At 43.7% G+C, this 27,496-nt stretch overlaps 1 protein-coding gene across 1 annotated transcript; it reads right to left on the bottom strand.

Annotated features, from left to right (window-relative positions):
* Positions 1 to 280: 280 nt before the first annotated feature.
* BDH2 (3-hydroxybutyrate dehydrogenase 2) lies at positions 281 to 23,166 on the bottom strand. Its single transcript, XM_081112021.1, has 10 exons — positions 23,085 to 23,166; positions 20,182 to 20,364; positions 19,235 to 19,313; positions 17,001 to 17,097; positions 15,229 to 15,337; positions 9,312 to 9,372; positions 8,009 to 8,122; positions 4,621 to 4,679; positions 3,966 to 4,058; positions 281 to 1,151 (listed from the first exon to the last, which is right to left on the bottom strand). The coding sequence occupies exons 2-10, from the start codon at positions 20,287 to 20,289 to the stop codon at positions 1,098 to 1,100; spliced, it is 774 nt and encodes a 257-aa protein (XP_080968147.1). The 5' UTR covers positions 20,290 to 20,364; positions 23,085 to 23,166; the 3' UTR covers positions 281 to 1,097.
* Between the last annotated feature and the right edge of the window lie 4,330 nt (positions 23,167 to 27,496).

Here is a 27,496-nt window from a genome sequence, read left to right as displayed (position 1 = left end):
AAAAGTTTTGGGTGGAGTCTCCTCTGCCTCCCTGGGACCCGGGACGGAGACTGGAGGCCTCCTTGGTAGTCATTCCCCACAGGTGTGGGGTATCTCGCTGCGTGCCCGGCGATAAATGGGGGAGAGCCTCCTGCCTTAAATAGGGGGTCTCTCTCACCCCTGCCGGGGGAGAGCCTCCTGCCCTAAATAAGGGGTCCCTTTCACCCCTGCCAGGGATCTCGCTGCGGGCCTCCAAATGTTATGGGTTCACTCAGCGAGATAGACCACCGACTCAGAATTTAAATTTAAGAGACTTTATTAAGCTGGCCAGCTGACTACAGCGCATCCCTCTCCTCTGGGAGCCTCGCAGCTTGTAGTGCAGACCAAGGGTCCCGCAAGGCTTTTTATTGGCGAGAACTACAAAGCATTAACTGGCAGGGTAAAAGTTCAGTAGGAAAACAGGGTCACACCTGGCTGGAGTGTTTCCACAACCCATTCTTTGAGAAACAGGTGTAACGCTTGGCTGGAGCGTGTCCGGGTCCCCGAAGTACAGATTGACATCAAGATACATAGAGTACAAACAAGTTACAAAATTTTCTTTACGTCAGTTAAGCCTATACCCATTTCACTATATGACACTAAGCGTGCATGCCCATCACAATAACACTACCTCTGGTATTCATTTATAAAGGCGTAAGATTTTAAAATTAGTACCCATAAACAGACCAATGCAGAACTGTACAAAAATATTTGAATATTGGGAAATAGAGAAGAGGTAAAATAGAAATGAATATTTTTCTTAAAAAACAGCAACAACAACCTTCCTTTTTTCTTCATATTCACATTTTACTTTATATGCTTACAAATTGAGGTTTATTTTTAAAACTACTCATTTGCAGTGAGTTCATTATCTTTGATGTCATCTACAATGAATGTAGAAGAGATTAGAGAGCGATTAACATATTTAAAGAAACAGACTCATGAACAATGACATCATTACGAAGGCCTTGTTTTCATTCCTGTGCCATTAACAGGAAAGGCATGACGGGTGAGTATTCTTCAGAACCAGGTTCACAGTGGATAGGAAGGGCCTCCTCCCAGCGAGTCACAGGCTGAAGTCACAGGCTCCAGCCTCCATCGATGATGACAGGGTTACCTGTTACGTAGGCAGACTGCAGGGATGAGCACAAGGAGACAGAACAATTAACTAGGTTTCACACAGGGTGTTTTTCCAATTCATCTATGACTGACATAGCTAAACAATTTACTCTCATAGTGAAGGGAGCACTCAACAAAGAGAATTCACGAAAATCTGAATTAAATTTTGGATGATTTAAAATCGTTGTGTTCTTGTGGTCTGGCCTCTGGCTGGTATTTCAGCATATGTCACATTCTAAGCAAGTCTATGAGGTGTTTGGTTTCACAATCAGAAAATTAAGAAGTTAGGTGGCAGCCCCGGCTGGTGTTTCTCAGTGGTTAGAGCAGGGTTGGGCAAACTTTTTGACTCGAGGGCCACAATGGGTTCTTAAACTGGACCAGAGGGCTGGAACAAAAGCATGGATGGAGTGTTTGTGTGAACTAATATAAATTCAAAGTAAACATCATTACATAAAAGGGTACGGCCTTTTTTTTTTTTAGTTTTATTCATTTCAAACGGACCGGATCCGGCCAGCGGGCCATAGTTTGCCCACGGCTGGGTTAGAGTGTTGGCCCAAGCAACGAAGGATTAAGGGTTTGAATCCCAGTCAAGGGTTACAGATTAGATCCCCGGCTCCAGTCAGAGGCATGTGGGGGAGGCAATCAACCAATATATCTCTCTCACATTGATGTCTGGATGTCTGTCTCTTTCTCCCATTTCCCTCTCTCCTTTCCACTCTCTCTAAAATTCAATGGGAAAAATACACTTGGGTGAGGATTAACAAAAACCACAGTTAGGTGACATATAGTCATTCCCGAAATTAGGATAAAGTCTAGGCTAGAACATTACATTTGCATTTCGAAACTCAGAACTATTCTAAATGAGCTGAATTTTGTGCCATTGATAAATTTTGAATATAATCAGGTGTGTCGGTCATAAAGTGGTCATGTCAATTATCAAACAAAATTTTTTTAAAAAGATATTGTATATACTAGTATAGTTGATCAATATATAAAGGCGATTCCAGGAACTGAAGCAGACTACATATATTTGAAAAATTTGAATGAAGATACTGTAATTATTATTATAATCTATTAAATTATGAAAAAATTTGATGCTTATTTTAGATACAAATCAGTGCTAAAGGAGTTAAAACATAACATTTTTTTTCCCACAGAATTTCTCATTTTCCAAATTATGAAAGGTAAAATGATTTCTTGTGGTAGAGGTTTAAAAAATCTCTTTTAGCTAAAACAGGTTTGGCTCAGTGGATAGAGCGTCAGCCTGCAGACTGAAAGGTCCCAGGTTCGATTCCGGTCAAGGGCATGTACCTTGGTTGCGGGCACATCCCCAGTAGGAGATGTGCTGGAGGCAGCTGATCCATGTTTCTCTATCATTGATGTTTCTAACTCTCTATCCCTCTCCCTTCCTCTCTGTAAAAAAATCAATAAAATATATTTAAAAAAAGAAAAAAGAAAAAAAGTTTTAAAAAAAAATCTCTTTTAACTTAAGCATGGATAATAAAGATTAAAATCTGTGTTCTTAGTTTTAAATTTTCCTAAAGCCTAAGACAATGGAAGAGGGAAGAGGGAAGAAGAAAAGACACAAGTACAGAAATCTTTAAAGTTTATTCTATGAAAACTGATCATATAATGTAGATAAACTAGGAGGGATACTAATCACTTTACCAAAAAATGACATGCCCCCCTTCCCAAGTATTTTTATAAGGCAAGCTCTCTGTTACACATATGTACTCCTCTGGGCCCCTTTAAAAGGCTAAAGATCCTTTAGTTGCACATTTCAAGCCAGAACATTTCCAAATATGTAATAAGCTAAACTCTGGCTAAACAAAGGCAACTTAACTAACCGGCTGTGCCCCCAAGTCAAATGGGCTCTTCCAAAGACGTGCATTCAGAGACAGCAGAAAGGCCAACATACTTGCTTCATTAGTATTTTGTCTAGCAAGTTCCCCAGCTATTAACTGTTGTTAATAGTTCTAAGAAGTAGTAACTGCTCTGTCACCAAAACACTTCAAATCCTGTATTGGTCATATTCACCAACCACTGGTGTGCCACACCAGGTTCCTGTGAAGAGGAACTAACTGATGAGTAACACACCTCCTCCCTCCTGCCTATGCACTTCCCTATCCTTGTCTCTTTTCATACATTGTGGTGCCCTGGTCATGTAACATTCAAAGCCATAAAGCAGAGAGGGATGTTCTTGTGCTCTACACGTTATAAATACAGTTCCTGCTTTTGCAGTAGGATGCCATTTAAAAACAGACAATAGCTGTTAAAGAAGAAACTGGTTCCTAAGTAGGTGCGAAGTGGAAAGAGACAGAATTAGGAATTTGCATACATGATGGCAAGTATGATTTCATAGGAAAAAAGAGCCAGTGGGAGTCTGCTAAATAAAGGCACCGGTAAAACTAAAAACACCAAGTCTGTGCTTGCCACATACTATTAAATCTGATGAATCTTCTCCCTGCTTCACCTGAAGTGCTCAGAATTTTGGAAGCTCATTTGCTTGACTCACACTTAAACAGGGTTTCCCCAACTGCAATTTTTGAAAGCAACTGTCTCTGTAAAAGTTGAGTGATTCTTTTCACTCCTCTATTTCATTTACTACAAGATTTAGTAACATGGAAAGCTGAATGAGGAAAAGTCGGCAGCTCAAATCAAAGTGGCCTTTCTTTGAGCAAATGAAATCAGAACGGATCCCTATCTAGTAACCGCAGCATCTTAGCATGTATATGTCCATTACTCTCTAAGACAACATATTTTTTTTTTAGCAAATATTGGCCAAATATGATTAAGATAATGAACCCCCTGCAAAGAGCAGTGCTTACTTCATCGGAAGCCAAATACACGCACAGCAGGGCTATTTCTTCTGCAGTTGCAAACCTTCCAGTCTTCTGCCTCTTCAGAAAATCGCTCAGTGCCTGTGACCAGAAAACAAGCCAGACATCAGTGACCAAAGCTGAAGTATGAACTCACCTGAAATTCCTCCTGGGAATCAAAGGCAAGCTGAATCTACAGACGTACCACTGGCTTTTAGGCTTAATCATGTATGATGCATAGTATCTGAGAATATTAATATCATTCATTGTGGACTAAGCAAACCAAGCAGGGCTATGGTGACTTCCTAGCTATTCAAACTATTTTGTTACACTATAGACACTGTGACAAATCAGAAAGTTCATAGTAAAGAAGGGAGCTTTTCTAAAGTAGAAGTAAAATACACTTAGTGGGATATTTGCCATCTTCACCATTACAGGTCAGTAATGTTAAGGACATTCACACTGTTGTGCAACCCATCTCCAGAGCTCTTTTCATCTTGCAGGACTGAAATTCCGTACCTCGTAAACAACTCCCCATTCCCATGCCCTCAGCGCCCCGGCAACCACCATTCTACTTTCGGCTTCTATGAATTTTCTACTCTAGGTAAGGAAGAGGGCATTTTCTAACCGGAAGATTTAAACACATTTAGGAGAGTAGATATACCTCTTCAGGATTTGGTCGGGCTTGTATTCTTTCTTGCAGAGATGGGGTATCGACAGTTCCTAAATCAAACATGGACATTCAGCTTGGTTAGTTACTTTAACTGAAAAAAGAAATTGACACTTAAACTCCCTTCCCATATGATAGGACAATCAGTGAAAGCCTTCTCCATGACTTAGAATGACAATTTCACGTCTACCTGCCAGCCCTTCTATGAGGTAGGCTTATAACTTCTTTAGTAACATTTCTATGACTTTCTAAAACACAGACTATAGTTCTTTGTGACCCTAGGCAGGGACTCTGGGTGAATCACCCAGCATTCCCAAGATATAGATTTTAGTCACATTATGTTAACATGACCCTTTATGGATTTTAAGCACTTTTACATGTATTATCTCAGTTAATCCTCACAACCATCCTGAGATGTGGATACAATCATCGAAGTGCTTTCCCAGCACAAGGTTCCAGACTGCCTGAATGCCCTCAAACCATCCCTGCTGTCAGGTTCCTCCTTCCTCCGGGGAACCCGGGGCCAAGTCTGTGACTGTCATCGTCCCAGTAACTTAGGTGGTTCTACATTTTCCTCGTTCTCTTGCCTATTTTCATTGGTTTCAAATTCCTATTTTTAAGCACTCTCATAAAAAATGTAATTTGAAATTATTTCGCTTAAAAAAATGAATGACACTGAAGTTTTAAATCCCACTTAGAGCATGTTTCCAGACTTTTCGTTCACTCACATAGTCTGGCAGTTCTCTCGAGAGGGCTGTTTTTTCTTCTTCTGACAGAGTACTCCGGGGACCACATGACCTTCTTAAGGTTATAAATGACTTCACAGTCCTATCTGCAGCTTCATCTTTAGACCATGCTCCTAGGAATGCCATAGATTTGATGTTTGCTTGGAAACCATTTCTTAATTTTGGCATTATTTGGCATTTCTCTGGAGAGGCTGGGAATCTTCAGAGTAGCAAATCCTGGCTCTTTTCTTGTGGAACAGCCCTTTCTTTAGCTTCTCTAGTCTATCCTCACATTTTACTGTAAGTGGGCAGCACTTTTGAACATTCCAGGTGGAAATAGCCTTTGCTAGATCACCCAGTTCATTAGGGATGTTTTCTACCTGACGTTACTGCAGGGAATAGTGTTGATAAACTTTCTGAACCACATAGCTTCCAGTTTCCAATAGTGTTTCCCTCACCGCCCTCATCAACAGCCTCCTCACAGTACAGCACTCTACCAACAGTGTGCTCAAGGCCCCTAACACGTTCACTGTACACTCTTTTCAAAATCCTTACAGCTTTAGCCACTTCCCTCCACCGAGGCAAATGAGCGTCAGGCCCTACACGTGGCTGGTCTGAATGGCTATTACCTGAAAACTGTGGAGCAAGCCTATGCCTTCCACCTCATTCACTGCCACTGGACTCTGCTGTGCCCATGGCACAGACCACCACCCACGCCACAGTCTACACAAGTCCGCAGCTGAAGTGCTGTGACTATACAACCACCAGGTTCACCCCAGACACAACCATTCCTAGTCAGGTTTTCTCCTGTGACCAGCTCAGTGAGTCATGGCTGGTTCCTTGTTCCAAAGAGTTTGATAACATATTTTCCAGTCTCCTGAAGAGTCCAGCTGCTAAAACAACCATATTTTCCAAATCACTTTGCCATTTGTTCCATTGGGTAAATAGCACCAAGAATAGCTGTACCTAAGTTTCACCAGTATGTGTTAAAAATTATCAAAATCCTCCTTTTCTTAGTGCTACCTATGTTTACCTTTTTAAAAAATCCTTATCAGAGGATACTTTTCCCATTGATTCCTAGAGAGAGTGGAAGGGAATGAGAGGGAGAGAGAAACTGAGATGCAAGAGAGACACGCTGATTAGCTGCTTCCCAAATGTACCCTGACTGGGGCTGGGGATCAAACGTGCAACTTAGGCACGTGCTCTTGACCAGGAATTGCACCTGTGACCCTTCAGTCCATGGGCTGATGCTCTAACCACTGAGCACTGGCCAGGGCTATGTTTACTTTTCTAGTCTAAGAAAAATCAAGCAGAGCACCTCAATCATGGAAATTCTGTAATTTGCAGGGTATTTAGTAGTTTTCCCTCTTTAACTAATAAGTCAGTGGTTTTCAACCTGAGGGGAGACCCTGATGGTTTACATCAGAATCTCCTGTGGGGCTTTCCAATCACAGGCATACCTTGTTTTATTGTGTTTCCCCTTATTGTGTTTCACATCCATTGAGCCTTTTATAAATTGAAAACAAGACCCTTTTGCCAGCAAAAAGATTATGACTTGCTTTATTGCGATACTAGCTTTATTGAGGAACTCGCTTTATTGCTGTGGTCTGGAACTGAACCCATACACACAGTTTCCCCCCCTCACTCCCCAAATTCCAGCAGGCCCTTCAGGTTTTTGAAAGGTCCCACAGATAACTGTGAATTATACTTCTCCCCAACTCCTCAATACCCATTGTGAACTACTGAGAGAAACTCTGATCCAGGACAGGCATTATTTAATTGCTTTCCAGAGAGGAAGTTAGTAATTGTTCTCAGGCACCTTGCATTCATTTCGGGGTGGGTGGAGCCAGGTGAAAGGGCATAGCTACTTAACCGACACGCCCATGGTTATTAAGAGAAGGGGACGTTTTTATCAAGAAATAAGTTATTGAATGCTTTTGTTTGGACAAATTGAATGTTCTTTCTACTAATAATGAGTTTTGCCTTTCTCCTTTCCATTATAGGAGAGTCAACATACTGTCTGATAAAAGCCAGAGAGGGAATATTTTGAGCTCTGAGGAACATTTGGTATGCTTTAACTATTCAACTCTGCCTATAGCGTGGGAGCAGCCCCAGCCAAAACATAAGCAGGGTGTGGATGTGCTCCCATTAATCCGTATTTACAAAACAGGTGGTGGCCGGATTTGGTCTGTAGGCCATCATTTGCTGACCCCCTGTTATAGCCTAAAGAAAGGTGTTCATTTATGGGCCTCCCCAGGTGGTTCACATGACCCAGCAGCTCCCTGTCTTCTGGGAGGCTCTTCTCCCCTCCTTCCCGCTGTCCTGTCAGTAAGGTCTGCTTTTCCTCTTTGCCCTGATGAGGTCATCCTTGTCTGCTTCCAAGACACCACGCCCTGGCCAGTACTGTCTCTCACCACGTGGTTTGGAGTTGCCCATGCAGATAAATAACATTAAATCCTTTGCCTCTGTGGCTTATTCCTAATGACTTAGCTTCTCATTCCCAATTATCTTAACAAGCCTCGCTCTTTCTTTTTGAACTTTTCCCGATGACAGGAGACAATAAAACATGGAGTAAACAAGCTTATGTAGATATCTTTCACAGTGGCAGCCAGGAAGTCAGATAGGACAGGTTCACGACCCTTTAGTGTGAAACTCACCTGGACACACACAGTTGCACCTGATACCCTGCTGGATGAAGTCTGCAGCCACCGCCTTCGTGAGGCCAATCACAGCGGCCTTGGTGGTGCTGTACACACATCTGTTCACAACTCCTGGGGGAAGGGAGGGCTCAGCAATGGAAGGAATAAGAAACATAGCCTCCTTTAGAAAGGGAGCACAAGTAAGTGTCCCCAGCAACCATGGTCATGCTCCCTCACCCCAGCCTTTAAAAAAATTACCAGGTTTCCCCCCTTAATAGGGCTAGTTTCTGAAAGTGGGAAAAGAATATCATTATTGGCACAATTCAACTGAGACTTAGGTGTTGACAAGCTGCACTTAAATGACTAGAGTGGCCTTCGTTTCTCATCATCAGTTGGTGGACCCCATAGGCAGATTCCAAAAGAGAGTCAGGGTAAATAAAATAAAATAAAACAAAACCAAGAGGCCCAGGCATGTCTTTGCATTCCTCTCTTGTGTAGGTTTAACATGTGCATCCCTGCACAGAGAAGGATGCTATCTCAGCAGCAGCTGTTTCATTTTAAACCTGCAAACCCATCTGTGCCAGACTGTGGCCTTATCTCCAGCTTGCACTGCAATCCTGCTCTTCAACTTGACTCCTCATTCAGGGCCCAGATCAGCTGTCTCCGAGAATCCCTGCTCATATCCACAGGCAGTTAGCTCCCTAGTGATGGGGCAGCACTTTGCACAAAGCTCTGTTATAATCCTCTCACACTGTGGAAGACGTGAGTTTGCCTGACACCCCTTTAGGACTGTGAGTTCTTCCGGTGCAGGGGCACATAGTGGGTGTTCAACACATCATTTAAAAAAAATTCCTCACCTGAAGATATGTTTTAGAGAGAGGAAGGGAGAGAAACATTGATGTGGGAGAGAAACATCAATCGGCTGCCTCCCATAAGCACACTGTCCGGGAATCAAACCCGCAACCTTTCGGTGCAAAGGATGACACTCTGACCAACTGAGCCACCCGGTCAAGACAACACATTTTTTTATTATTATTAATTAAATGTGGAAATGTTTCCTTCTCCCTCTTGATTTCCTCTTCCCTCTCCTGATTTTCCATTAGAAGAGATAAAAGGAGGGCAAAACAAAAAAAAAAGTTTTATTTAATTTTATGACTGGTTCACATCTAAGGCAAAGGGACTGAAAGTGAAGGAACTTAAGACCAGTTTTAAAAGGCAGTTTTGAAGTGACGTGAGGCTTTTATGGGTTTTGCTGTGTTTCTTCCCTCAGCTCAGGGAGGTGAGTGGCTTTGTGCATCGTGACCCCAGGAGACAGACGTACCTTTGATGCTGGAAGCCACAGAGGACATGTTGATAATGTTGCCAGATTTCTGAGCAAGCATCTGCCAAAACAAAACAAATTAAAAAATAAAATGCTACTCTGCAGGCTAAAAATACTGCCTCTTTAGAAGATGTGCATTTACTTAAGATTTGCAGACCCGTCTTATTAGCTATTAACACTAAGTGCAGTTAAGCACTCTTAAGAGTCTAAAAAAGACTCTAACCCAATCACTGCTGGGAGTTGATGCCCTGTGCTACAGCCGCTGGCTGGCGGGGACAGTTCCCAGGGGGATTACCCACCGCCTTGTGGTGGCTCAAGAGCATCAGCCAGACCAAGAATGAACTGAGCTGAATGGAAGGAAAAGAATGGTAATCCTTACGGTACGTCCTGATGTTGGAAAGCTCTCACCTTCATTCACCACAGTATCTGCTGAATACCTACTGTGGTCGGGCATGGTGCTAGGTCTAGGAGACGGAAAGGTCAATGACAGTCCCTGCCTGCAGACAGCTGCCAGTCTGCTTGGAATGGCTGATTTAATCAGCACCCAGGACAGCAGCAACCTTCACAGAGAAGGGGGCTGGGGGTGAGAAGGGACCAATCCAGGTGCGGGACACCCAAAAGAGGCTCTTGAGGAAGAAATACGTGGGTTGATTTTTGAAAACCAGTGTTAGTCAGAAAAATCAAAGAGAAGGGTGCTTGAAGGAGAGAGAACCCTGTGCAGAAAGGCTCCACCGTGGCGCTGGGAGGCAGGGATGGGTCTGGCTGCAATGCAGGGTATGGGAGCAGTGAGGCTCAGAGGCCATGTGGAGTTGAATGAAGGAATTTGGGGAGGAGAACAAAGATGGCGGCATAGGTTAACGCCGGAGTTTGCTGCCTTGAACAACTACTGCAAAAGTGAAACTAAAAAACGGAACGGACATCACCCAGAACCACAGGAACGCTGGCTGAGTGGAAGTCCTACAACTAGGAGGAAAGAGAAATGCATACGGACACTCAGAGGAGGCGCAGTGCTGAAGTCAAATTCTGAGGTGCGGAGTGCACGGAGCGGGCTGGCGGTGGAGGGCGCGGTTGGCGTTTTCAATCGGGAGGGAGTCGCAGACTCTGAGCTCCAGATACAGGCGAGTCTTTAGGGACCCAGACTCAAACAGGAGAAGCGGGACTGTCTGGCTTCGGTCAGAGCAAGTGCAGCTTTCTCTCCGAGGTTTGCAGAGGGTGCTGGGACTCAGAGAGGCAGAGCCCCTGGGGACAGGACTGAGAGCCGCCATAACTGCTCTCTCCGGCCCACCCAGTTGATCCTGTGTGACCCGCCCCGCCCAAGCCCTGCACAGAGGCATTTGCCAGATAGCCTCAGGCAAATGCCAGATTAGCACCTCCCTAGAGGACAGAAGTTCTCTCACTGCAGACACAGCTGATTCTCATAGCCACTTGGCCTGGAGGTCAAACCCTCCCTGGTATTAGCTACAACAATCAAGGTTTAACTATAAGACTGTGCACAAAGACCACCAGGGGGTGCACCAAGGAAGCATAACAAAATGCGGAGACAAAGAAACAGGACAAAATTGTCAATGGAAGATATAGAGTTCAGAACCACACTTTTAAGGTCTCTTAAGAACTGTCTAGAAGCCGCCGATAAACTTAATGAGATCTACAAGAAAACTAATGAGACCCTTGATGTTATATTGGGTAACCAACTAGAAATTAAGCATACACGGACAGAAATAATGAATATTATACAGACTCCCGACAGCAGACCAGAGGAGCGCAAGAATCAAGTCAATGATTTGAAATGCGAGGAAGCAAAAAACACCTAACCGGAAAAGCAAAATGAAAAAAGAATCCAAAAATGCGAGGATAGTGTAAGGAGCCTCTGGGACAGCTTCAAGCGTACCAACATCAGAATTATAGGGGTGCCAGAAGATGAGAGAGAGCAAGATATTGAAAACCTATTTGAAGAAATAATGACAGAAAACTTCCCCCACCTGGTGAAGGAATTTGGACTTTACCCTGAAGGCATGGCAGTGGTGAGAAGGAAGGTTTAGTGCAGAGGAGAGGTATGTTCACATGTGGGGGTTACGGAGATGACTCTGGTATCCTGTAGAGGAGATCCCTGGAAGCAGAGGTAGTGATTTAGGAACGGTGGATAAAGCAGAGATGCAGAGCTGTCAATGAGTAAGAGGTAGCTGAGGCAGTAAGGGCAGGACTTGGTGAATGGTTACGTGCAGTGAGGGCTGCCTCCCCACCTAGAGCTATGAAGAGCACCTCCCTCAGAATTCCTCCACTTAAGAATGAACTCAGTGAGAGGAGGGTCTCTAGCTGTCCTGTCTTTCTAGACAGAGGACACCATAGGCGGTCAATATATTTTGATGAATCAAAATAAAGTGCAGATTACTGGGCTCTACCCCAGACCTAATGGAATATCTAATGAAATAAGCTGCTATGAGTTACAACGTTTTCAAATTAACTTTATTTATTATAACATATATGTGTGTGTTTTCAAGATAATACATGTATGTGCAAGGGCATGGCGCCCATGAATGTTTTGGGGGGAGAAGCAAGAGGTGGGGAGCATTTCTGCCTCCCGGGCACTAACTTCTCACTGAAGGCTGAGAGGCCAGGAAAATGGCCACAAGGAACCAGGGGAGATGGTGGACAAGAGTGGGGTGAAGAGTCAGGGGAAATGGAAGAACCAACTAGAGAACAGAAGAAAAAAAACCAGTATGCTTTACATCATGAAAATCAATGAAAATTTTCTATTGGGGTGAGTTTCTCCAACAGCTTTCAGACAAAGAGGTGTAGGACCGGAGAAGGCGAATGACTAGATGCATCCAGGGGTGAGGCTGCAAGCTTATACGTTTCCTATGGTGTTCTTACTTCCTATTTTGATACTTGGCTACTAATTGTATCTAAAAGGAGATTCTAAGACAACCCTAAGGCTTTGTGCTGGACGGACTAGCAGGACACAGGAGAGGCTGAGGTGGCCCAACTAAGTCAAGGAAAACAGCAGGGGAAAAATTTACCCCAACTTATATAATAAAGAATACCATCATGAAATGGGGTCCTGAGGAACATCCCCAGACAGTTAGTGCAGCATAATCATGCTGAAAACCTAGCCTTAAAATTATTCTTTCTCATCAAATTTAGCAAATAGCATAACCCATTTTTATTTATTTATATTTTCCAGTTTTATTGAGCTGTCATTGTCTTATAGAACCCGTTTTAAATGCATATAGAATACATATAGCCCAATTTAATACATAAAGATGAACTACTAAGTGAGTTCATTCTCCAGTCTTCTGAAATGCAATAATAACTCAGGCCAAACTTTAGTGGTGCCGCCCTCTATCACCTGTACTACCCATTCAACCCAGGTTTCTCTGCTGATTCTAGAGCCCATAGTCCTTACCTCCTTCTACTCTGACTTCTTAACACCAGCTTGGTACCTGCTGTCATTGTGTGAATGCTCTTCCTGGCACCCCATGCAACCATGCTCTCTGGCAAGGACAACTATAAAGAGAAGCGCCCGGTACATAGTAATGCTACGTAGGACTGATGCCCCTGAAACTCAGGCAGGGGCTAGAAAGATCTCTAAAGATCCCCTCTAGTTTCATCCTACTCTGACCCAGCCCTCCTGTTCCCACTGACCAGAGCTCAGCTCCTAAATTAGGCAGACGTTGGCTTCTGGATCTTCAGTGACTCCATGCCTGACCTCCGCCTGGATTGACAACCTAGATACACATATTCATTCAACAGGTGTTTTCTAAGCACCTCCATGTGGTAGGGGCTCTTCTAAGATACAGTGAGTGGTTGAAACCCCCACACATCTAAGACCTACCAGAACTCTTGCCATCATGGGTTTTCTTTTCCATTCCATAGTGGATCTTGGATTCTGCACTGACCTCCTTACAGCATTTTCAACTTGTTCCCGGCCATTTGACTGATCCTCCAGTTGTGGAATGGTTTCCTGTTATCTACCCATGAACAAACATTTCCTACAAGGGCTCCTATGTTTTGACCATCTGACATTTCAGATCTGCCTACACTTCAATCCTGGGCTCCCGGAAAGTTCCGACCTGGTATACGTGCACCATGGTTAATGAACACAGCGGGCCTAGACAATTCGGCCTAGAAGGGATTGGGTAGCCTATCATCCTCATTTAAAAAAAAAGAAATAGATGCTAAAAGGGAGCAAGTGCCATCTCCCAGCTCATGTGGTGACGTAGGGACCTAGCTCAGGCAGTACCTGAGGCCTTCATTTGTGTGTGTGTGTGTGTGTGTGTGTGTGTTTAACAAATCAGTGTGTTGGCTCATATGGATCATTGTTAAAATGTTTTGTGGATACAAACTCGCTATGTTTTCAATCATAGACAAACTCATTAACTTACAAGTTAGTGTTTGATATTTTCAGTTAACACTTATGTACATGTTTAAATTTCAGCTTCACTGCACCCACACCTGCTTCCTTCACTGATATCTGTGAAGCTTTCCTGACAGCCGGCTGGTTTTACAAATGAGTTCCATACAGTGTGACCGCCTTGCCCACTGTTCCCTAAGCTTTCCCCTTATCCAACCAAAAATCCATTCTAGGCTCTCAACAAGTAGATTTTAAAAATTCCTTTGTTACTAAGTTAATTGTTCTAATTTTCCTTTTAAAATCCATCTGGATGCTTCCTGACATCACACTGAATATTCAGAGCAAAGTACCAGTCTTGCCTTGTCACTGAAAAGCTCTCCAGCCCTGGGTTGGGCAGCATTCAGTACGTCCGTCATCTAATCCAGCTGGGTGGAGAGAAGGGCTCCTCTGCATTTCTCAAGGGTTCAGCTTACAATCCTGAACTGGGCTGGTTCTGTACTCAGTCAATCCCGTCCATTGTCTGAGCCTGTGCTGTCTGCGACTATTGACTTATAAGCTCATTCAAGTCAGTGTTTTTCATTTTTACACCTCCTCCCCCAGAACATCTAGTGTGGTGCTTTCTATCAAAAGGTACTTAGTAATTGTAAAATAAAATTAAGAATGTTGATGAGTTGTGAAGGCTGGAGAATTCAAGGGCAGCAGACACAGGAAGATCACTGTCTTAGCATGCAATGTCTCTGACCTCACTGGTACCTCTGTGGCCTAGCTCAGTGGTCGGCAAACTGCAGCTCACGAGCCACATGCGGTTCTTTGGCCCCTTGAGTGTGGCCACGAAGTTTCAATTGCACACCCGCACGTGGTATTTTGTGGAAGAGCCACACTCAAGGGGCCGCAGTATGCCGACCACTGGCCTAGCTAACAACAGGAGTGCTGGGAGAACACTCAGAGTACAGAAAAGCAATGGGTACATCCATATTGAGGGCATGTGCCTAGACACTGAAATTCAAGAAGGGGACTAGCTTCCAGGGTTCTGATCCTGGTTCTAACAACTTGGCAGTTACATGACCTTGGGCAAGTTCTCCAGCCTCCTGTTTAATCTCTGCACCGCGGATGTGGTAAGCTGGTGCCCACTCATCAGACTGTTCTGGCCAGTGTGCCTCCTTGCTGTCCCTTTTCAAGGAGCCCTCTCCCCAGATACCTAAGTGGGCCTCACTTCTCTTTCTTCAGAGTACTTATAACCACCCACATGATGTATGTTTATTTGATTACATATTAGCCTGCCTCATGAGCCCTCGAAAAAATGGGACCTCCCTTACAGAGGGACTTTGTCTTGTTCTCTTCTGCACCTAGAATGGAGCCTGGCATGTAGAAAGTGCTTAACATTCCTTGAATGGATGAACGGGGTGAGCTGATTTATATTAAGTGCCTTGATATAAATGTTCAATACAGGTTAGTCATTATGTCAGCTATTATCACTCTTTAGCACCTGTGGGAGTCCTTTCTAGGTGCCCACGAGGAGACCTACTTATCCAGTGGTGCTTCACCTAGTCTAGCGGATCGTCTTACTTTGGGAAGAAATGCCTTGATCATCAGGTACATGCTGCGGACGTTGAGATTCATTGAAAAGTCCCAGTCTTTCTCTTCACAGTCCAGGATGGTTCCGTGATGCACAAAACTGGAACAGTGATTACACAATGGGGGAAATGATCAATCAATTAAAAATATTTCTATTCAATTTCCTTATCATCTTTATTGTCATTTATTGACTTAGACCATTGTCCCTTCCCTAACCAAGATTTTTAACATAGCAAACATACTACCACGTAGTACATCAGGTTAGTAGGTATCCCAACAATATTTGAAAACAATATCCTTCTTTTGAAAGAAGAAGGCGAGAGTTTGGGGCCACCAAACATAAGAAGCTCTGTACCACAGCACAGGAAACACGGAAAACATAAATGAGAACTCACACCTGCCCTGACTCCCCTTTCAAGGGCAACAGTGCCCCCTGGTGGCACAGATTTAACATTCTCAAGGGAAATCAAAATTGCAAGGTAATCATCTCCAGGCAGCAAGGTATTATCACTATGTCTAACATGTGGAGTAAACAGAGTGGAACAAATCAAAAACCTTAAAGTAACATCACTCTTTTGCAAGTCACACTTCCTTCAGGAAGCGTTGTAAAAACTGGGGTCCTAAGTGATGTCACTGTCCCCTAGACCAAAATTATGTAATTAATGATAAAATATTATTGGTGTGACCGTACTTCCAATTAAGTAGAATGACAGAAAGAACCACATGCTCTGTCTCAATACCCCTTACTCAGCTGAAAGTTTAATAAATTCTCAGAAACTAATTTTTCTAGTTGATTTGTTTTTTATGGCTATGGGTATATTCTTATATGAAGGATGAGCAGATTGTCCACAAAATAAATAATCACAAACTGCTGCTTTAACTTAATTTCCATACATTGTAACACATGATTAAACTATGGATATATCGAGGCCCCCTCTTCCCCACCCTGCCTGGCTCTAAAACATGGTTTGGAAGAAACACAAATATATATCAGGAGGTTCTAGGATTATTCTATCAAGCCAGCAATACAAATATGACTCTACATAAGAAAAGTGAAATTTCAGAATGTATCGCTGCAGTTTCTGTGTAAGCCTCAATTGTACTCATTGCTACTGTCACACCTGAGAGAGGACAGTGTTAGCAGTCACTGCATCGACATGTAGCTGCTCCACTTCCAGTCTCATCATGCACGTGTGGTCCGGCAAGTTAGGGACCACCCTAACAAGTTTCATGAATTCCTTCTGCGCTGCATACAAAGGTACAACATGAAACTTCTTTTCCTGGGATTCACTGTCCCAGTAAGAACCACTGAGCTTGGCATAGTATAAAGGACTTGCTAGAATGTTATGTCAAAAAACTGGGACTGTCTGCATTTCAATACACTGAGTACTTGGCTTCTAAGAATATACTTAATTTTGAAGACGCTCTACTGGAGAACAGTTTTTCATTTTATTTTATAAATCTAGTGGGACATCAGTGACAAGCCCATTGGTGTGAGCCTGTCACCAGCCTTAAGAAGGTCAATACCTTTTGATTAGTACCAGTTGTCTTGAATAGACCTTAATTGCCTTTAGGCCCCAAACCCACGTTAACTCCCACAGCTGTCTTACTTGCAATAAAAATTCTGTCCAAAATCAAGTCGTATTTTCAAGGACTATATCGTGGCTCATGACAAATAATTTGGCCATATTATCAAAATTCTTTTAATAAAAGTCATATGAAACTTTCTGTAAAAAGAGTGAAATCAAAAAGTTCTGAATTACCCAGCAACGTTAAAGAGAACATCAACTCTCTCGACTTCATTGGCAAACTGATCAATTTGTTTCTTCTTTGTGACATCAAGGACCCGCGTTTGAATACCTGAAAAGTGAAACAGAAGACACCATTTCCCTATACCCATAAAAAACATCTAGCCTCGGAGATTCAGCTGTTTGGAAGTGTGAAGACTGCAGTATCTGCCCAGTTAGGCTTCATCGGATTGTTGATCGTTAGTAGGGTCTTAAGAATCTCATTAGTAAAAACCTTCAAGTCCTTCCCACTGGATCTCCCAATAACACGCTTCCCTGGCTCTCTTCCTGCAGGAAGCCGCCCATTGTCTTCACTAGCAGAGAAGTGCCAACAAGGATCCCGGAACACTGGTGAACCTCGAACCCACGGCAAGGGCCAGAGTTATGCACCGATTGTCTAGTCCAGACAATGGGGGCTCAAGCTATTTCCTGATCAAGTAGTCTCAGAGTATATCTTTCTAATATTTACTGACCTTTAAGATAGTCTGTCTGTTACCGCAATTATCTGACTGCCTAAGAACTAGATGTGTATCTAATATGAATAAAAGGCTGGCGAGGCCTGGGCACCAGTGGAAGTCCTTCCCCTTGAGTTGGGCTTGCCCGCCTGGCCCCCAATATTTCCAAATTAGCTCTTGTCTCGTCTCTTTCATTTGCATGCGGCCCCTCCTCCAAATCCTGAACCCTGAACCACACGGGATGTGGGGGAACATACGCATCTTCCTGTCTCGCCATTCTCTGAATTGATTAATAAAGGTGTTTGCTGAGTAATGACTTACAGTGAAGTATTAAATGATCTATGTCAGATGCTTCTCAGTAAGCAGGCAGTAATAACTGAATGCCGGCTATTTTAGCCCCTTCTTTCCCCCAGTGGTTGAGTCCCTACTACAGTAATTCTGAATCGTGTGTGTGTGTGGGGGGGGGGGGGGGGGGAGCAAGGGGCAGGACTGTGGGAAAGATTGTTTCTATTTGTGAGCTTTATTTTTATGTGAATTCCATTATTTATTGAAATGACTTTGTTGGTCAAGGGTATCATCACTTATTTCTGGCCTAAACTGCAAGAAGAAATGAGAGGCCAGAGAAAAGACCTGGCCTTGAAAGAGCAGGTGTGGGGTCTGTAGTTACTAGAGAAATCCAAACGTTCCCTTAAGGAAAGCAGCCCTCGTTGTTGTTATTTTTTAAAAACAATATACCGGTTATTTTATTATTCTCTTTTGGGTCTAGGAAATAAAACACGAACAAGGAAAGAAAGGGAAGACTGGAATTGAGTTTCAGGGAGACTCCTTTCCCCTTTGTGCTTTTCCGGCGCAATCGCTCTACTTTGAGCTGTTGGAGTGATACTTCAACATCGTCTAATTCAGTTAACTAGTTCAATGACCTAGTTTGTGCTTGATCACATAACCTGTTCTGTTTTGATTTCTTTCAATTTTCTGTTCGGATTCCTTTCAGAATAACTCTATCTGAAGTTCTCTCATGTTGGGGTGCAGTAAGGGCTGATACACACATAAATAATTCGGGTAATCTCTTTGGGTTTCTGATCATGACACGTGATTTTAGGGCTGAGCTGTCCCCCATATGGAAGCCACTAGCTACATGTGGCTATTGAGCACTTGAAAGGCAGCTAATCTGAACTGAACTGTGCTGTAAGTGTACAATACACGTGGATTTCAAAGAATTGGTATAAAAAAAGAATATAAAAATAATTCATTAATAATTTTTGATTATGTTAAATGATATTTTAGCTATATTGAGTTAAATAAAATAGATTATTAAATGAACTTTCAACTGTTTCATTTAAGTTTTTTAAATGCAGCCACTAGAAAACTTAAAATTACATCTGTGGCTCACGTTCGGTTGCTCTGGGACAGCACTGCCCCTGGAAAAGGAGGGCCCAGAAGTGAAGAGTCGTCATAAAACGTTAACAGCTGTTCCACTCTCGCATAGAATTTTCTTGTTAGGTACTGAATTCTTCAACATGTTGGATACATAAACAATTTTAAGTCCGTATCTAAAATTCTGTGTATATATTTAAGTATGCAGATTTTTTTTTCTGTAGGTTCACAGAATATAAATTTGATTGTCAGAGAGTCAGGCTCCAAGAAGGAGGCCAGTGGAGCTGCGCAGCTAAGGCATTCTCTTGCAACACCTGAGCACTGCTGCGTTCTAATCCCTGTAGACTCTGGATCCCAGGCTCAAGCGGCAGAGTTGCTTACCTGGGTACTTTTCCAGTTCCTGCAGTTTGGACTCATTGACATCTGTGGCTATGACTTTGGCACCTTCTCTTGCAAAAGCCTGGGAGACACAATACACAAATAAATGCTTTGTGCACTTGCTTAAATTGCTCTCATGAATGAAAAGTCATTAAGCCTTTTCTCCTTTAACTTATTTTCATTGTCTCCCCCTTCCCTATAAAATAGGTGGAATATCAAACTAACTAGTCTCACCTCACCCTTCCCATTGTTATTTTTATCATTAACTAAGACAACTGGACATATATTGTGCTTGTCATCTGACTTTGTGCCCTTAAGTAATATAAAATAAATTAGTGTTAAAAACAAAACCCCCGCTAGGATTCAGTTATTAACACCTCTCAAAATACTATTCTGTGATTTGATAGTCTGTATTCCATTTCTGAGCAGGTTCTTGTTATATTCAATTTCTTATTATGTTCCAAATAATAAGAGAAAAATGGGCTATTTCAACACTTTCCTCTCCAAAGAATACCACTGTTTTCATAAATGTCAAACCACACGCTGCCATTATGCTTAAAGTGCATGATTAGCGCAGGAGTGGGGTTATACTGATATAAACGAGAAGGTGGAGGTGACCTGACAGATTGAACTCTGGTGTCCTTTATCCGAAACGACATGACTTCAGAAAGCTATGCACTCCCATAGGGCCCGGGTGCAGAGAAACCAAGAAGTAAATTTCTCAGGATCAAAGGTTATCTGTAATGTCACATAGCAAACCTATGAGGTATTCATTCCCTCATCTGACTGGGGTCAGAAGTAGCAACTTTTCTTTTTGTAACTTTAGACAACAGAAGCACAAACATTAAAAAAAAGAAAAAGTAGAGCAGAAGTAGCTAAGCATGGAATCTGTCCACATAATTCAGTACTTCAACAGGTTAGTGAGCAAATGGCAAGAGACGGTAACTTACAATGGCGGCTGCCTGGCCGATCCCCTGAGCAGCTGCTGTCAGGATGATGACTTTCTTATCAAGTCGACCCATAATGGAATCTGTGGTGGGATCTAAAGTCAAGTTCATGTACTGATGGCCAAGTGGTCAGTTACCTGGGTCTTGGTCAGGTACTGGGGTCCGGCCCTGTGCCAGCAGCAACACCTAGAACGAATGGGTCAATGTACACCTTTGAGAACTTGAAGACAGCACCTCTGTACCAACAGTCCCATCGTCTGAATGTTTACTACTCTGTACTAGCTGTGTATATCAAACACGTTTAGCATAAACACTGAAGTGCTAACTGAGGCAGACGTTGGACTTGTGCCTACCTCTCATCTCTTCAGGACCCAGAGAAGAGGGCTCTGATGGGACCCTGCAGGAGTGGAGTCCTTTCCTTCGCTGCTGCCCACCCTCTCCACTGCCCCTGCACATGCTGCAGCATCCTATGTGCCCTCACTACTCAGGCTGCTCCTTGCTTTCTCTCCTAGAAACTCTGGTCACGGTTTACACATCAATCACCTGAAGTTCTTCCTTGTCCCTTAGAAAGATGTCACCGTTGGCCTCAGAGACTCATTTAACATAAGAGCTGGAAAATAAAATCTTGTTCAATACCCTCATTTTACAGATGAGGAAACTGACCGGGTCTGCTCAAGGTCAAGGAGCTGGTCAACGGCAGAGCCAGCACTAACCTCAGGCCTCCTGACTCTCTTGCTATGTGGACATTCCACCCACAATGCTGCTGGCCCTCTTTTAAAGTTTAAGCATGCAGCGGTGACACTTTAACAGACACTCAGGAATGTTGAGACGGAGGCCTGAGGAATTCTGACACGGGGGAAATAGGATGTGCATGAGCTATTTGGCGGGTGCTTGCACTGCAGATCTTACAGTGAGAGGAATGGCCAGGGATGAGGTTGGGGTGGTTCAGAGTCAGAGGCCGTCTTCAAGGAACCCGGTTCCTTCTCCTACCCTGCTGTCTTTAGTGTGTGCCTCTGACCCCACCCCAAGTCACAGATTGGCTATGTCCCAAGGCGTCGTATACCAGGTGGGCATTCCAGGCAGAAACAAACAAACAAAAAGGCGGCGGTGGTGGTGGTGGTGAATGAGGTGGGTGTTGAGTGAACCAACTGAAGTAGTAGATGGACCACCAACTGAAGCAATCACTCTGCTGGCTTACCTGCCTGATCAGTACAGGCAGCCAGCTCCTCTTGCCTAGAGGGCTCACATGACCTGTTCCTTTCTTTTTGAACTTATCTCTGTTTTCTTCAGCCCTGCTTGACTTTAGGCTGCACTCGATGGGCACTTCCACTTCAAGCCTCCAGCCTTTGTCCAAGCTGGACGTAATGAGGGGCTAGTCGTTCCTGTGGGCCATGGGCACTGACATGATCAGACGTGTATTTTAGAAAGACCACCGTAGGGAACAGAACGTGGCAGCGAGACGGGGTGGGCGAGGAGACCCAGCTTGGCCACCGATGCACTCACTTCAAAGAGGTCATGTGCTTTGCCCAGTGTTTCCACACTATGAATTCAAACCCAGGCCGGATTGCAGGGAAGCCCTGGTTCATGTTTTTCTTCTCTTGGTTTTCGAACGCACCCAGCAGACCCCATGCGGAGCCAGGGCCCTGCACCCTCTGGCCCGGGACCCCAGTAACTGGCCACCAGGCCACCTGCGCCATGAACCCCCCGCTGAGTTGGTGTTGAGGCCACCTTCCCGTGGGCCAGTGTCGGAGGGTGGCGCGAACACCGCGGCAGACGCATTTCCAGAACACACGATGCTCCTCCACTGGCCCGGCAGGCCCTCGTGCAGAGCTCCTGCAGGCTCCCACCCAGTCGGGCACCATCGCCGTGGTCTGCCGGCTCCTCCAGCCTTACCTAGCTCCTCCTTGTAGTCTCTCTCATCGCTGCCTCCCCCAGTAAACCCCAGGCCTCTTTAACTACCTAGGAGCCCGCTCCTCAAGGGGCCAGACGAACGAGGAGGCGTAGGAAGAACTGGCTTCAGGGACCGGCTGGCACCTTCCCAGGTGTTCTCTGAGTAAGCCCACATTTGTGATGCGGTGGCGACGCTGGCTGTTAGGGTGCCTGACCCCCTCTGATGCAATCGATGCGTCTGCACTATTGTTTTTTCTTATTACACAAGCGACACATTTCACTTTAAACATGAAAAGAGTTAAGAGCTATATTCAATATATACTTTAGAAAGTAAGAGATTCCAAGTCTGCACCCTCCTCCAGTCCTGAGCAGGGTGTATTACAAAGCTGTTAACTCACTCTCTCGGCGTTAGTGACATCTGACACGTGGGACTGCGAAGGTGCAGCCAAAGGTTCCCCGTGACACGCTGAGAAGAGGGGCTGAACGACTGCTGAGGCACAGAGCAGCCCTTCGCTCCCTCTGAGAACCGGCCCCTCGCTGCCCGCCCTGCCTTTCTGCGGCCAGATTTTGGATCCAAAGGCTTACTATTAAACGAAAACGGATTTACTGAGGAAAATGAGTGCAAACATGGCCTGCAATGGTGAAACGAGGCAACTTTCAATATATCCAACGTGAGAACCACACACGATGTCTTCCTTACTCTGAATATTGGAATCAAAATGTTAATTTCCGACGAGCACAGACACAAACAGAGCATTTTGACGAACTCTATCTTCATGAGCCAGGAAGAAAAATGTTCACGTAAGACACTGAAAAAATCCTCTTTTCTTTGGCTATTCTGAAAAACTTACTAAAATACCAGAGTTTCAAACTCGCTAAAAACCCACCCTTATCCTGATTTAACTGCTAAAATTAATCCTGAAATAGATAATGTGCAGAAAAAAAGCAACATCTAAAAAATCCACCTCCCTTTCCCCACTCCAAAGTTTCATTTGAAATACATTGAGAAATCTTACTTTAGAGCAGCAAATGGATGGCGTCCTCCTGATCGCTCAGCCAGCAATTAACTTGAGACCTTTGTGCAGAAGCAAGTCAGGCGCTTAACAGTGCGTGCTGGGATTTGTAGTTCAGGTCCCTTCCGTTTTTAAGAGGATTCTCACGTTCATACTGTATATGTGTACGTGCTGCCTCCTAGTGGAGCTCGGTTGGGACTGTTAAGTCCAAGTAGAAGGTGAAAAGTGGAAAGCATTTTACAGCTTGCTTAGGATGTGGCACTCATTTACTTCACTTTAAGTTTAATCTCTCTAAGTCCTTGTCGTTTGTTTGCACCTACTATGTGCTGTTCTGAGGTTCTCAAGATTGAATAAGCCAGGCCCTGGACAGTGGCGCAGTGGTTAGAGCCTCAGCCCAATCACCCAAGGGTCTCGGGTTCGAGTCCCAGTCATGAGAAGCAGATAGGTTGCAGGTTCCATCCACGGTTGGGTCAAGGCTTATTGGAAGGCAACCAATAGATGTGTCCCTCTCACATTGATATTTCTCTCTCTCACCCCTCTCCCCCTCCCTTTCACTCTCTAAAAATCAATGGAAAAAATATCCTTGGTGAGGATTAACAAAAATATTGAGCCAGAAATTGCCTGTGGAAGATAGCAGCAACAAAATAGAAGAAACTGAGGCCATTAAAGATGCTGGAGCCTTCCTTCCTGGCCTTCAACCTAGTAGATTGTTTTATTTTAAATATACATTTTTATTGATTTCAGAGGAAGGGAGAGGGACAGAGAAATAGAAACATCAATGATGAGAGAGAATCATTGATCGGTTGCCTCCTGCACAACCCACACTGGGGATCAAGCCCACAACCTGGGCATGTGCCCTGACTGGGAATCAAACCGTAACCTCCTGGTTCATAGGTTGATGCTCAACCACTGAGCCATGCCGGCTGGGCCCTAGTAGATTGTTTTGAGGGAGGGAAATAAAAATCGTCTAGTGGTTAAGGTATAGTTGTGGTTATTCTGTCATGCTCAGTTTATTCTAATCACTAATACATCTTTAGTAGCAGAAGGCAGCCATCCTGACTACACTGAGGGAGGGGGATTGGGGATCTTCACTAGAAGTACATGTTGGATTAAGTTTGGCAGAAGAGAACAGATATCAGATCAACAAGAAGGGACTAGGTCAGGGGTGGGCAAACTTTTTGGCTCGAGGGCCACAATGGGTTCTTAAACTGGTCCGGAGGGCTGGAACAAAAGCATGGATGGAGTGTTTGTGTGAACTAATATAAATTGAAAGTAAACATCATTACATAAAAGGGTACGGTCTTTTTTTTTTTAGTTGTATTCATTTCAAACAGGCCGGATCCGGCCCCTGGGCCGTAGTTTGCCCACAGCTGGACTAGGTCATGTGGGCCCTCTATGCTAGGCTTAATAATTCGAATTTTATCCGACATGTAATTGGGCAGAATGATTGTGTGGGTTATTTGTGCATGTGATATAGAAGTTGGCTTACTCAACACTCACCCCTCACTTTTCCATGCCTGTTACTTTTGAAAGGCCAAACTTTCAATTCCTGCTACAGTTGGCTGGCCAATGAAATGTAGTCTGTAATTTCTGAGGGCTTCTCTCTTAGAAAAGTGAGGCTTCTCTGAAAGGCTTTTGACTTTTGCTCCCCCCGCCCCCGTCCCCTTTCTCCTGGAATGCAGATATGATGCCTTGGGACACAGCAGCCACTTTGTGACTTGGTGTGAGGTCAGAGGCACACGTTAAAGACAGCCAGGTAAGAAAAGGGACCTGGTTCCTTGAAGATGGCCTCAAGATAAAAGCCCTAGACTAACTCCTCTGGAGTTTTCATGTGAGAGAAATAAACTTCTTTAGATTCCTTTTTCCTTTGAGTTTATTGTTGTTGGCGCTAAGTGTGGTCATAACAGCCATAGCGGTTAAGAACATTGTGGAGTCGGAAAGATGAAGGTAGGTTCCTATCTCTTCCTCAGTGGTTAAGTCACTTAACTCCCAAACCTGCTTTCTCATCTGTGAAATGAAGGTAATTATAGCACCTACCTCAGGGGAGGACTTAGCATGTAAAACCACCAGCACAAAGTGTTCCATTTGAACTTAAATGTTATTATTGGAAATTAAATAATGGATAGCAAGAATTGTCCTTTAAAAATTTTTTAAAACCTTAGCCTAGTTTCTGCATGTGCCCACATGTGGTCTTTGCTAAAACGGTACCTCATTATCCCACTGTAGTTCCTAATGTTGGGTCTAGTGATCTGCAACCATGTACAGCTCCGTGCCTTGCTTTAATGATGCCTTTCTTTTGATTTATGAGGATTTTGGAATAGGTTTTTATGAGTATGAACATATTCTAATCAAGGCCAACTCCAACACTTTTTTAAAAAAGTTCATGTGAAGATATGTTTTCTATTGATTTTAGAGAGAAAGGAAGGGAAAGAAACATCAATGTGAGGAACATCAACTGGTTGCTTCCTGTACATGCCTTGAACCCACAACTTAGGTATATGCTCTGACGGGGAATCAAACCCACAACCTTTTCATGTGCAGGGCGACACTCCAACCGAGCCACCTGCCAGGGCTCCAACACTTTTTCTTTGGTAATCCTCACATGAGGATATTTTTTCCATTGATGTTTAGAGAGAAGGGAGGAAGGGAGAAAAACATTGATATAAGAGAGACGCATTGATTGATTGTCTCCTGCTCAGGCCCTGACTGGGGCCAGGGATTGAACCTGCAACCCAGGTATGTGCCCTTGACCAGGAATCAAACCTATGATCCTTCAGTGTGTGGGTGGACACTGTAACCACTGAGCAACACCAGCCGGGGTTCAAAATAAGTTTTAAAGAAGCTCCATGATCTACATGAAAACACAGACAACTAAGTGAAACCATGCAAATAAAACATGAACAAAATAAGAATATTTACAAGGAGATAGAAACTATGAAAAAAGAACCAAACAGAAACTCTGGAGCTGAGAAGATTGAAAAATACACTAGAGGGGCTCAACAACTGAAGAATCAAAAAATTGATCAAGCTGTGGAAGAATCAACAAAGTTAAAGACAGGTCATTGGAAGTTATTCAGTCAGAGAAGCAAAAAAGAAAAAAAAAAGTGAAGAGCCTAAGGCACTTACGAGATATCAGCAAGTGGACCAGTATATGCACAATGGTACTGCCAGTAGATCATGGTAAAGACGTCCCAAATCTGAGGAAGGCAATGGACATCCAAATTCAAGAGTCAAGCACCATTCTACTAGACTGGATACCTGATGACTGACTATATTTTTAATGGCCTCCAGGTAGCTTTTTACCCAGGTGTGCTTACCTACTAATTTGCATTATTTTTATTCAGTAGAGGAGCAGATATTGCAAAGAATCAAATCTGCAGCTCTGTTATAGTGTCTTGTTTGGGTAAGTGTGGAAAGGAGAAACAACACTCCCAGGGTACAGACCTAGGGGAGAGGAGAGGATTTGAGGGACAATTTCTTCTTAGCCCCAGAAATTGCTATGATAGTATGTTAAGGAAAAATATGCAATACATTGACTAAAAATGACAGCTATGATGTATTTCAGAATTTCTTTCCTGGAAATGAATCTTACCAAAAAGGCCAAGAATGCCTCGAAATGACTAACTCTGTTCTGAACTTCATGTAAGTTGTTGTTCTGTGCTTTTCCAGCCATGTGATACAAAATATCGGATACTCTCTGAAATCATAGTCCTTGACCTCTTAGAGCAGTGTTCGGCAAACTCATTAGTCAACAGAGCCAAATATCAACAGTACAACAATTAAAATTTCTTTTGAGAGCCAAATTTTTTAAACTTAAACTATATAGGTAGGTACATTCAACTTTAAATTCAACTTTAAATTCATGGTTTTCGTCTTCCATTTTTCTTTGCTTCTTCTTTATAGCCATCTCAAACAGGGCACCTAAAAAAATGTTTCATTTTATAATAATAAAGCCACCAACACAAAAGAATTACAATTCTTAAATTGATGACAAAAATACCTGTAGGATTTGCAGCTGGTTGGAAAAATACAGGTAACTTTATGCTTCGAGTAGGTACTTTTGTCATCCGCGCACGATTTGCAGACCCGACTAGCACTAACCACTGCACAGTGAGACTGCTGACTGACTGGCTCACTCAACTCGTGCATGAATCGCGCGCGCCTCCCCCATGCTACGTCTCCCGTCGCCTGACTGACCGACGGACACCCCCCACTTCTTCTAACACCACTTCTTCAAAATAGACTCGCCCAGGCCAAAAACCAACTTCTGTGCATGGGCCACGAAGTTTCAATTGCACTGTACATGCGCACCTGCACGTGGTATTTTGTGGAAGAGCCACACTCAAGGGGCCAAAGAGCCACATGTGGCTCACCCGCCGCGGTTTGCCGACCACTGCCCTAACCTGGTAATCCAT

Source organism: Myotis nattereri (assembly GCF_964212035.1).
Source record: "Myotis nattereri genome assembly, chromosome: 1".
Taxonomy (NCBI): domain Eukaryota; kingdom Metazoa; phylum Chordata; class Mammalia; order Chiroptera; family Vespertilionidae; genus Myotis; species Myotis nattereri.
Note: the sequence above shows the minus strand (reverse complement) of the source record. Positions and strands in the feature narration are given on the sequence as shown.

What these genes read in the sequence shown, in the direction of transcription:
- BDH2 (XM_081112021.1), bottom strand. Translation starts at nt 20,289, where the DNA reads ATGAACTTGACTTTAGATCCCACCACAGATTCCATTATGGGTCGACTT. An exon ending in GTTCTCTTTAACGTTGCTGG is followed by an intron (nt 15,338 to 17,000) that starts GTAATTCAGAAC and finishes TCACTGTTCCAG; the next exon opens with TTTTGTGCATCACGGAACCA. An exon ending in TGTATTTGGCTTCCGATGAA is followed by an intron (nt 1,152 to 3,965) that starts GTAAGCACTGCT and finishes TCATCCCTGCAG; the next exon opens with TCTGCCTACGTAACAGGTAA.